Below are 11,886 nucleotides of genomic sequence, written 5' to 3' on the forward strand. Positions count from 1 at the left end.
TCTCTCTCTCTCTCTCTCTCTCTCTCTCTCTCTCTCTCTCTTCTCAAACCTCCAGAATGAGATGTTGGGCAGTTCACTCTTGGTGCCCAGCTTCATTTTTGTCTTTGTGACAATTGCCCCCACCCCAGGACTTAAGATGGTTCCTGGAACATAAATGCTTACTTATCAAACTGAACTGAAAGTTCTCTTTAAGAGAAAACTGGGAGGGAAAAATAAACAGGAAACAGGTCATTTGGTGAATGTAAGCACAGTGCCATGAGGAGAGCTGTACTCAAGGCCCCCAGTGGATCTGGCCTTGAATCCCAGCACTGCTGCTTACCTGCCTGCCTGACTTTGGACAAATTGCTAACTTTCCTGTGCCTCAGTTTCTTTATCTGTAAAATGAGGGGATTGGCCTAAGTGACCTAGAAGGTTCTGTCTAGTTCTAAAGATAATGGCTAACATTAATATAACACTTTAAGATTCGCAAAGTATTTTCTACCTCTTATCTCATTTGATACAGCATCTCTATGAGGTAGATTTTATTATTATTATCCCTGTTTTACAGATGAGGAAACTAGTCAGTCGACAAGCATTTATTAAACACTGACTGTGTGCCCGGCACTGTGTTAAGCACTGAAGATGCAGAGAAAGGCAAGAACCCAGACTTTACCCTCAAGGAGCTCACAATCTAATAGCAGAGGCCATTTGCAAACTGCTGTGTGCATAAGGAGGGATCTAGTGTCACAGAGTCAATGAGTCAGCATGTATTTATTAAGCATTTGTACTCTGCCGGGCTCTGTGCTAAGCACTGGGGATATAAAGAAAGACAAAATTGCGGTCCCTGCCCTCAAGAAGCTCATCATCCAATGGGGGAGATAGCATGCAAACAACAAGATACATGCACGATGTAGACAGAGTGTGTAGACATTAATCTCTGTGGAATGGCTGCCATGTAAGGCCCCCTACAGAAGGTGGGATCATGAAAGAGTCTAGGGAAGCCAAGAGGCAAAAGTGAGGAGGGGGAGGGCGTTCTGGTGGTGGAAGGGACAGCCAGGGAAAGGCCCGAAGACAAGAGATGGAATATTCTGTGCAAGGAAACATGTAGGCAACTGTCAAGCCAGCCTTCCAAGTCCAGTGCACTGCCCGGTATAGCTCTGCTTCTATGACCCTGTGCCCCTGACCCTGAAAGGAGCGAAGACAAGTGTGACATCTGCCCTCCATCATCCACTGGGTTGCCCATGTCCTGCATCCAACAGAATCTGGAGAAGTTTCTGGATCTGCGTTTACAGTGTTCTCAATCATCAAATCCTATCTGCCGGATGAGTGTTTGGGGGTATATCCCTACTTTCTTCCGCATTGTTTGAACTGATCAACAAGGTATAGACCCAGAACCGAAATGGCAGAAGTCAGCATCCATCAAGATAAGGAAAGCATAGACTCCATAGACCACCACCCCTGCCCCCCCCGCCCGCCAATCTGTGGCACAAAGAAATTACTTGATTTTCAATTAATTGTTTAAATTTCTCAAATGACTATGGAGTCCTAATGAGCACCTGCTTAAGGAAGCTCTTAGACACAAAACCTTTATTTCAAGAGCCAGGCAGTTGTATACCTAGGCATGTGGGCTAGCATTCCCCAAGCCATGTTTTCCACTTTAATTCTCAATTCTCCTTAGATGCTCTGTAAGCTTGTTGTCCATTGGCTTGGGATGCTACCCTGATCTAATAAATAAGGGGGCTAGTCCATCTCGGGTCGGAACAGCCTGGAGATAATAGAGATCCCGGTGAGCAGAAACTAGCTCAGCAGAGTTGGCCTATGTTGGTCTTAATGTGAAGACCTTCATAAAGTTCAGGTCACACTAGCTGGCTGCTCGGGTCCTTTCTCAGTCTGCAATTCTGTGATTCTGAGATTCCGATTTGGAAAAGACCAGAGGAGCCAACAGGCTGCACAGTCGTTGATGAAAGCAACCTGAGTTCTCTGGAAGGCAACTGAGTCGGCCACTGAGCCTTTGAATAACTAGAGCTGTACTTGAACATGAGACTGTGCCCATCACACTGGGCAGGACGTCTGCATTCCATTGAAAGCTGCACCGAAAACTTCAAGAAATTTGAGGAAGTTTGGACAAATATACATATATACATGCATACATACATATGTGTACGTGTATATGTGTGTGTTTGTGTGTGTGTATATGCATATCTGTGCAAGTTGAGGAAGGGAGTTGGGGGATCACAGCTTAGAGTAATTTGGTGTTTTACTGACTATTCAAAATTTGATTTTTGTTTTTAGCGTTCACAATCATGTAGATTTGTTAACTCTGCAGTTCAGCTCATTGCTCCTTTGTCCACGCTGACACAAAATGTATCCACCAAGAGAGATTCGTGGTCACTGGCTCATAGGATCAAAGCTAGAAGGAACCTTAAAGATCACCCAGTAGATGTCAAGGTCTTCAGACAGGCTAAGTGGCCACTCGTAGGAGCCAATGTAGAGAGAAGGCTTGTCCAGGTGAAGAAGGCTTGTCTAGACCAGGACTCACCTGGCTGAGCCTAAAAATCGCAAGCCTAAAAGCTTGGTATAAATATCAGGAATTTTAAAGGTGTCCTGTTAGAAGAAAAAGACACGATGTTGCCTGTGCTCCCTGTTAGGAGATGGTCTGTTGCATAGTAGGAACAGGCTTTGAGTCAGGAAATTCAAGGTTGAAGTCCTGGGTTTGACATATGATGCGTATTAGCTATGTGACCTTACCCTCCCAGGCAACTCGTTCCGATTAAGTTACAGACAAGTTGTTGATCTGCAACTGTAGAAGGATTTCCACATTGGGATTTCCTACATCAAGAAAATCATGGGTCCAGCTTCCCTCCTGTCACCCCACTTCCAATGCTGCTACATGTCAGAAACCAATAGCACTCGTTCATTTGAATAATTCAATAAACTTTAATTAAGCATACAGTATGTTCAAGGCATTGGGGACACAAAGGCAGAACAAGGAAAAGTTCTTGCCCATAGGGAGCGTACAGTTAACCAGTCTGATGATGAAAGGTGTTGGGAAATAAAGATGGCGTCAGGATCAGAGCACTCATGCTCGGGGTTCTGTGTGTTCACCAGATAACTTGACTTCCTCTATAAGTAATCATTCCCATGAAAACAAGTTTTGGGAGTCAGAAAATCTGTCTTTGGAACCTCGTTCACTGCCTATGACCTCAGACAAGTCATTCAAATTTTCTGAGCCTCAGCTACTCTCATTTGTGAAATAAAGGAATTAGATTCAGGGACTTCGAAGTGTGGGTTATATGAAATGTTCAGAGAGAACTAGCACCTCTGGTGTGAGGGCTTGTTGAGCCCTTTTCAGGGCTGTTCATCGACCTTTCATGGCAAACCATCACCCAACTTTCATCTCTGGCTCCAAAAATCAGGCACACTCTGATAAAACCGTCTCAGCAGATGGATGGGCTGAACTAGGTTGAGGGCAACTGACAGGTCTCAAGTCCATCGTGAGTTAGGGGGATGTCTACCCCACGCATGTGAAGACATCCCCTGTAGGAATGGGCAGATGAGAACAAGTTGTACCAGTGGCCATGAAGACGGTTGAAGCAGGTGATGAGGAGCGCTTAGAGCTTGGCCAGACATAGAAGCTGCCAGGGCTTCCCAGTCCATCTCCAGTCCTGACTTTTGTCCTGCCAGTGGACTTTGATGACTCTTAAAGAGAGTAAGGCTGATGACTTTGTGCAACTCTGCCTCACTGAAATCCAGTTCATGGGCAAGTCGAGACATCACCCATGATGTCACTGGTCCTCTTCGAAGGATGAACAACAAGTCTATGATCCTATAAACATCACACAAAGAAGAGGCCACTGCCTGGTTTTTATTTGCCCCTTCAAATATACTTTTGACTCTATGCATGGAAATGAATGTGAGCAGAGTATGCTCCCATGAGGTGAACCCATGTGAGTTATTTTTCCCAAACTTTCTCCCAAATGCTCGCTAGTGTGAACACAGCCTAACCATGCCCTTTATTTTAATAAAGAAAGGGAAATAGATATGTTTTAAAATTGTATCTATCCAAATGGGTTGTAAAAAGGTGTATAAAAGCAAAAATCTTCTGCTACTCCGGTGATTAGAAAGCCAAAGGTTTTCTGATTTAGAACTGAAAGGGATCTACTTCAGAGGTCACTGAGTCTAATCCCCTCATTTGACAGATGAAGGAACTGAGGCCTCGAAAAATTAAGTGACCTGCCCAGGGTCACACAACTAGTGAATATCTTGGGCTGAATTTGAACTCATGACTTTCTGTTTCCAAGTCCATTACTCTACCCGGTGTGTGACCTAGCTATCCGATACTTATGCAAGGTCCACACTTACTAAATGCCAGGTAATCTAGTAGGGGCCACAGAAAATATAAAAAGTGAATCAGTTCTTGTCTTCAAGTAACTTCCACAAACAAGTGTTCACATGAGTTAGAAAGTAATCTGTATATAAGAGGTGTACAAAGTTTTGGGACAGTTGAGGCAGGAAAGTTCACCTCTGACTGGACTAGGGAGAAAGATCAATGGATGGGCTTCCTGGAGGAGGCGGCATTAAACCTCTTAAAGTTGTGTGTAAATGTGAGTAAACAGACTCTGAGTGAGGGTGAAGGGGCTGTATGAGTGAAGCTCTAACGTATGAACTTGGCTGCCCAGGGGGCTCTCCCTTATTTTTTTTTTCAATTTGTAACTCATTTCCCAATTTTGAGCTGTCCTATCACCATATTCACCTAGATCCCATCTTACTTCTGTTTAGGTGAGGTAAGCTATTGTTGGGACTTTTCACATTCTCTTGACAAATATAGACTGTTATATAGAAATAGGCTGTTCTGTTCACGATATAATGTAGATAATATTACAAGTGTGGCACTTTGAAAACAGAGATAGTCCCCTGAAACAGTCCCGGTTCCTCTAACTGCCCGGCCTTCTTTCCTCTCCTCAGTGGAGTATCTGTGGGATCTTGCCCTGGAAGGCCTTCTGGAGAATAATCTCCAGTCCAGTGGAGATTATTCTGGCCCCTTGTGGCCCTCCAGTAGAAGGCATGACCTGGTCCCAAGGAATGCTTAAGAAAGTGGTTGTGAGATCCTAGAATAGTCTGGCTGTCTTTCAGAGCTTAGAGTGGAGCTGAGGCCTAAGCTTCCATACATTTCTCCCAATATCAAGCCATAAAGTATGTGACTCAAATCTGACGTTGCAGAAGAGGCCACCCTGACCAAGATGCTGAGTTCATGTAAATTGGACACAGGAGTCATGGTTGGGTTTTTGATTGGGCCTCTTTTCTCTCTTACAAGACGAGCCATAAACAGTTTCCTGGTTTACCCCGTTCCCCCCCCCCAACACATCCCAGACCCAGTAATGACTTGTTGGGCTCCAAGAAGGGCAGCCTGCCCAGGAAACCCAAAGGAAGAGAAGACGGGGTTGGCTTCTGTCATTGTTCTCCTACTGTCCTGTCTCCCTAGGGCTTGGCCGTGGGCTTGGATCAATGAGCTTTAGGGGGCAGTTAAATGTGGACCTTCTAATCCTAAATATCTGCTGCTAACTGGTCATGTGACCTTATATGAACCCTTTGCCTGTTTTCTCATCCAGAAAATGGGGACAATTTCAAACCCACTTTTCTCATGTGAGCTGCAGGAGGGAAGAAATGGGACATTGTGATAGCATTTTGTAACTTGAGCTGATTTCAAGAAGGAAAGTCAAATAAGTGTTATTTATTATCTATGTTGAATGAAACTGGGGGTCAGCTAGGTGTTGCAGTGGATAGAGCGTTGGGTTTAGAATCAGGAAGACCATCTTTGTGATGCTTCCTAGTTGATTGACCCTGGATAAGTCACTTAACCCTGTTTGCCTCAGTTTCCTCACCTGTCAAATGAACTGGAGAGGGAAATGGCAAATCATTCCAGTATCTTTGCCAAGAAAACCACAAGCAGGGCTACAAAGAGTCTGATACGAGTGAAATGACGAACAACAACATGAATGAAATAATCCCTGCTCAAAAGGAACCTTCGTTCTGATGTGGAAGACAACACACATACACATCTAAGTACAAGTTATCACAGTGTAAATATCACAGTATATGGTGGAAATTCAATCATTGGCTTTGAAGTCAGAGGACCTGAATTCAGATCCTCCTTCTGAAACAATTCAGGCGAATCGCTTAAACTTCCTGGCCCTATTTCCTCATCTGTTAAATGAGTGGGTGTAACTAGGTAATATCTAAAGTCATCGGCCTTTGAACCTATGGACTGATGTGCACCGGGACAAGTCATGTAGCCCGCCCTGTAAAATGAGAGTTGATCCAGATCGCCATCCCAGATGGGGTCAGCTGTTAGCTCTGGACTGACAATTGTCCATTCCCGGCTCAGCTCGTATTTACTGGCCTGGCCATCTCCAGCTGATTAGTCCCTGTTCCAGCCAGCCTCCTGCTGGGTCCTACCTCCCCTAACTGAATGCTGGCCTAGTTTTGGGAAAGCAGACAGAATCCTCGCTGAGCGTGCATCAGCCTGCAGCCCTGCTCTCCACAAAAACGAAAACAGAACAGCTTCCCACCTCCAGGCACAGTTAACCTTTGAGTCTGTGCTCCCTCCGCCGCCTTCACATGCCCCGTTACATTCTGCCCCCCTGAAAGTGCAGAACCGACATGATGTAACATAGCAAAGAGCTGGGACGGGGACAAGTGTAGACTCCCAGCTGCCTCTGTTATGTAGACATGGGCTAACCAGATCATGTGGAAAAGATATATAGGGCAAGAGCCACATCGGCTCAGAGTGAGTCCTTGGTTTGTGTCTATTAAAAACATAGAGGATGGAACTAAGCCTTCCCTAGCAACGCTTTTCAGGGAGGGAGATTATACCTTGCTCTCCTGCCTCAGGTACAGAGTACAGCTTAGGTTTCGGGGATCTAAGACCTCACATCATTTTCTCAGGCAATCAGTAAACTCTTATTAAGCACCTACTATGTGCCAGGCACTGAAAATACAGAGAAAGGCAAAAGACAGTGCCTGCCCTTGAGGGGCTCATAAATATATAGATCTATAGATCTATAGATATATCTATAGATCTATAGATATATATATATCTATCTATATATAGAGAGAGAGATATAGATATAGATATAGATATAGATAGATATAGATAGATATAGATAGATAGATATATAGTAAGGGGAAAACATGCAGACATTATGTACAGATAAGCTAGAGACAGGTGCCTGAAGAATTTTATTTATACACACATATGTACAGTTAAATAAAATATGTTTAATGATCACCCTGGTACCAGAGCTTGGTGTCAGGGTCGACGTCTGCAAACCTCTTTTGCAGAAAGGGCGTTTGGTCTGTCTGGCCTTCAGTCTGTGGGGTTGATGCTGACAGAGCCAGCTTATGTAAGAAGCAGTGATTTGGTTGTGACTAAGGAGGAAATGGTGACAGCTGCACTTTGTGTGATCCCTGGGCTCACCAGGACAGGCAGCACGGCGTACACTGGGCGTGTGGATTGGGACTCTTTGGTCCCTCCCCTTGCAAAAGTGGAGCAGAACTCGGTGCCTGGTGTTGCGCTAACCCCTTCTCTGTTCTCTCTGCATCTCTCCCTCTTTCTTACTCCCTCCAGTTTGGTTTTTTTTCTCTGTCCCTCTCTCCCTCTTTTTTCTTCTTTCTCCCCACTTTTCCCTTCTTTTCTCTCCTCTTCATTCTCTCCCTCTCCCCTTCATTCTTCCTCTCCTTCCTTTTTTCCTCCTTTTCTGTCCTCCCTCTCTTTCTTCCTTCTTTCCCTCCCTCACTCCTTCATTCTCCCTCTCTCCTTCATTCTTCCTCTCTTTCTCCTCTTTCTCTCTTTTCCCTCCCTTTCTCTCCCTCCCTTTTCTCTCTCCCCTCTCATTCTCTCTCTCTTTTCTCTTGTCCTGTCTCCTCTTCCTTTCTCCTCTCTCTTTTTCACTATATCTTCCTCCTGTTCTCTCTCTCTCTCCATCTGTCTGTCTCTTTCTCTCTCTCTGTCTGTCTCTCTCTCTTTCTCTTTCTGTCTATCTGTCTATCTCTGTCCTTGTCTGTCCCCCTTCCCCATTCTCTCTCCTCCATCTCGCCCCCTGGTTTCTAACTGGACCGATTTCTGTTTGCTGCAGACAAAAACACGTCTAGCATGGTGACCCGAGCTTCTCCTGGGAGGATGGACTGGATCATCCCCTTGATTGTAGTGTCTGCGCTGACGTTTGTGTGCCTCGTTCTTCTTATTGCTGTGCTAGTTTATTGGAGGTGAGTTCATTTCTTTTATATTCAGAATCAATTACAAGTGTTGGAGAGAGTTTGCCTTCAAGTACCTGCTGACCGGTGGAGGGCTGGGTGGAAAGCCAGGGGGTTCCACTGGGGAGGCTGAGAGAGGGGTGGGGATGATCTCTCTGGTTTGCTTCTTCATTTCCTTCAGAAAGTTCCTGTTGTGATAGCTGGAGGGTTTCTACATTAACTATCTCAGGAGAGATCTCATCCTCCAAGGACTGGGGCTCTTGGTGCTGTCGGCCCTTAAAGGACAGATTGGGAAGCTGAACTGGGCCCCAGCTTCACAGTCAGCCAATCAACAGGCAGTGGAAATACAAGTGCAAGGAATAAAACAGTTCCTGCTTTCAGGGAGCTCATACTTTAACCGGGCAGACAGCAAGGTCCCCTGTAAATAGATACAATAAATATAAAGATGAGAAGGACAAATAAAAACACAGTTTTAGATACAAGTAGTTTAGGATAATTTCATGATAGCTCCATAGGCTGATGCTCTTAAAAGTACTGATGAAAAGGCCTTTCGCCTTGACCAGGGGTTCTTAACCCGTAGTCCTTGCATAGATTTCAGGGGGTCCGTGAACTCGGATGGCAAAAAGTACATCTTTATTTTCTTTAAACTCTAGCTGAAATTTAGCATTTCCTTTAATTATTTAAAAGCACGATTGTGAGAAAGGATCTGTAGGTCCTTTAGTACATCCAGACTGACTGCCATGGGTCCACGACACCCATAAAAAGTTAAGAATCCCTGACCTAGATGCTGAGCCATAACGTATTTAAAGATACACATCTTAGTAAGTTTACAAAGGTTTCACTGAGCCTTTCATGCTAACACAAAGTGTGATTGTGCCTTGATGATGCCAGAGAATATGTGGGACAAATACTTAACAATAGGCGAAGTAAGGAGAGACAGCTATGGTGTACTGGATAGAGAGCTGACTTCTGGGTCAGAAAGCACTGGCTTCAGGACCCACCTCTAACACATTGTCTGTGGGACCCTGGGGAAGTCACCGGATCTCTGAGTTCCTCACTAAGATTACATTGCAGGGTAGAGGTCCATCTGCAGTGATAGAGTTTCCTCATCAAGAGGTCCCCAGACTAATGAAATCCTAAATCTGTTCCACAGAAACAAAAAGGAGAAACAGCAGCTAGCCATGCATTTGCATGGGTGGGACCTGGGGGAGGCAGGGCCAGGTTTCCTCAAGTGGTTTCCTCATCCTTGGCCCCTTAAAAGGAGGCGAGCAGGTGAGGGCACAGAGGTAACCAGCTCTATGCCACGGGCTTACGCTTTTCTCCTGGGACTTTTTTTGAAAGGGGTTCAGGGTCGCCAAAATTACTTTGCCTTTTCTCGAGTACACGTAGATCATTAGTGAAAGAATTTTTAGGAAAGGTTCCAAGAGTCACGATTATAAAAACACACTTTAAAAGGATAGGTTTAAGGCAACCTGGTCCTTAAATTTTTATTTTTTAGGCATAAAACTTTTTTATTTATAAAACTAGTAATGCTAATAACATAACAATGAGTATGGAAGAAAAAAACAAGACAAATAGATTGGAATTAGCCGAGTCTGAAAAAGTTGGTTGAGAATGAGATCAGCAGGGATCAGGGCTTCCTTTCTGTCCAACACATATATTTTTAAATTAATATTCAGGGGTGAATGGGGACATTGGAAGCCCAGGGAACTGGTCAGTTAAGAAGTGACCCATCTTACCCTTTGACAAAGCAGTTCTGACAGTACAGTGGCAGAACTGGCCTTCTTCTCTTTTAGACACTTGGAGAGAATGGATGATTTGTGAACAAACTTGCCCTAAATAGAACACGCACCGAGGCCAGGCCAGGTGACAGCCTGGCCAATTATTGCCTGAAATTGAAACAGAGACACTGAGTGACTTTGGAGTATCACAGGGGTTTTTTTTCTTGAAGTGAAGACAAAGAACTCATGTTTTGCATCTGTTGGTTAACATTTCATAGATATGGCAGCTTCATAATCAGCATAACTATGGAATTGTTTTGAAAGCTAGACGTTTGAGTCATTTGTGTCTTGCTCCTACAACAAGGACTTAATCTTTGAGTCTTTGCTTTTGTTGTTCTTTAGTCGTTTTAGTTCTGTCCAACTCTCCATGACCCCATTTAAGGTTTTCTTGGCAAAGATAGCATCATTTTTTTTTTTTGCTATTTCCCTCTCCAGCTCATTTTACAGATGAGGAAACTGAGACAATCAGGGTTAAAAGTGACTTGCCCTGGGTCACACAGCTAGTAAGTGTCTGAGGCCACATTTGAACTCAGGAAGATGAATCTTCCTGACTCCAGGCCAGGCGCTCTATCCACTACACCATCTAGCTGCCCCTAATCTTTGTGTCTGACTTGATGTAACTCAGTCATTTGTAATCTAAGGGAGAGAAGCAGTTGGCAACCAGCCCTGAAGCTACCTCCTTCCATCTTCTGCTCATTCTCTTAGTTCTTCCATCTGAGACCACGTAGAGCTAGTCCAGTCTTTTTCTCCAAGAGAGAATACTTGAAGATGGCCATCATCCCCCATACCCTTTAAGTCTTCTCTTCTCTGCGATAAACATCCGTGGTTCCTTCAACCCATCATCATCGGGCAGGATACCGAAGCCTTTCCTGTTCTTTGTTGTCTTCCTCTAGACATTCTCCAACCTAAAACACAGTGCCCAAAATGGCGCCCGGTACTTTACATGTGGTGCCATCACAGAGGAGTATGGTCCCAGACATCATGCTTCTCCTCAGCAGGCTTTGGGTCTGCCATAATATCCTGGATTTATATTGAACTTGCAGCTCACTGAAACCTCCAGATAGTCTTCTGATAAACCACTGCCTAGTGAAGGGCCATAGGTTGGGAGATCTAGAGCTTGAAGAATTCTAGGACCAGAGATCTAGGCTAGGAAGGAACATTGGAGTCCAGTTGGTCTAGCCCCCTTCATTAATAGTTGGGGAAGTTGACGACAAGGAGATTACATAATTTTCTCAAGGTCTAACAGGTAGGAATTTGTACCCAGATATTTTGGCTCCAGAGCCAGTAAGTACAGTGCAGAACTTTCCCCTGAGCTCCCCCTTGTTGTATTTGTGAAGGCAGTTTTCTTAATTCAAGTGTAAGACTTTTATATTTATTCCAATTAAATTTCATCTTCAACCCAACTTTCTACTCCGTCAGGATCATTTTAGATCCTGCCTTTACTGGCCAACATACTAACCATCCAGCTCAGCTTTATGTCATCCTTAAGTTTCATATACCTATGATCTATGCCTTTGTTGAAGTTATTGACAAAAATGTTAGAAAGTGCAAATCCTTGGAGCGCTCCACTGGGGACTTCCTTCCACGCTGACATCTAACCACTTATGATGACTCTTGCAGGCTGGTCATTGAACCATCTCCTTCAGCTGGGAGTTACCACTTGCCACTGCTCGACACTTCTTTCTCTGACCTTTCCCATGGTATCTCTCCTGACCAAATGTGAACCCACATTATCATTCTTTCAAGTAAGAGTAGATCGCCCTTCCCTAGAGCAATAGTGGGGGGAAAGGGATGTAGATAGATAGGAGGGAGAGAGAGAGACACACAGAGAGAGAGAGAGAGAGAGAGAGAGAGAGAGAGAGAGAGAGAGAGA

General features: G+C 44.5%; 1 protein-coding gene across 2 annotated transcripts in view; it reads left to right on the forward strand.

Moving 5' to 3' along the window:
* PTPRG (protein tyrosine phosphatase, receptor type G) overlaps window positions 1-11,886 on the forward strand; it is a 790,321-nt gene that overhangs the window by 670,219 nt on the left and 108,216 nt on the right. For both annotated transcript variants that reach the window (XM_027863786.1, XM_027863787.1), the window contains exon 13: window positions 8,115-8,244. In XM_027863786.1, the coding sequence (XP_027719587.1) occupies window positions 8,115-8,244 (130 nt within the window). The remainder of the gene's footprint in view (window positions 1-8,114; window positions 8,245-11,886) is intronic.

Source organism: Vombatus ursinus, unplaced genomic scaffold (assembly GCF_900497805.2).
Source record: "Vombatus ursinus unplaced genomic scaffold, bare-nosed wombat genome assembly UNPS02014773.1, whole genome shotgun sequence".
Taxonomy (NCBI): Eukaryota; Metazoa; Chordata; class Mammalia; order Diprotodontia; family Vombatidae; genus Vombatus; species Vombatus ursinus.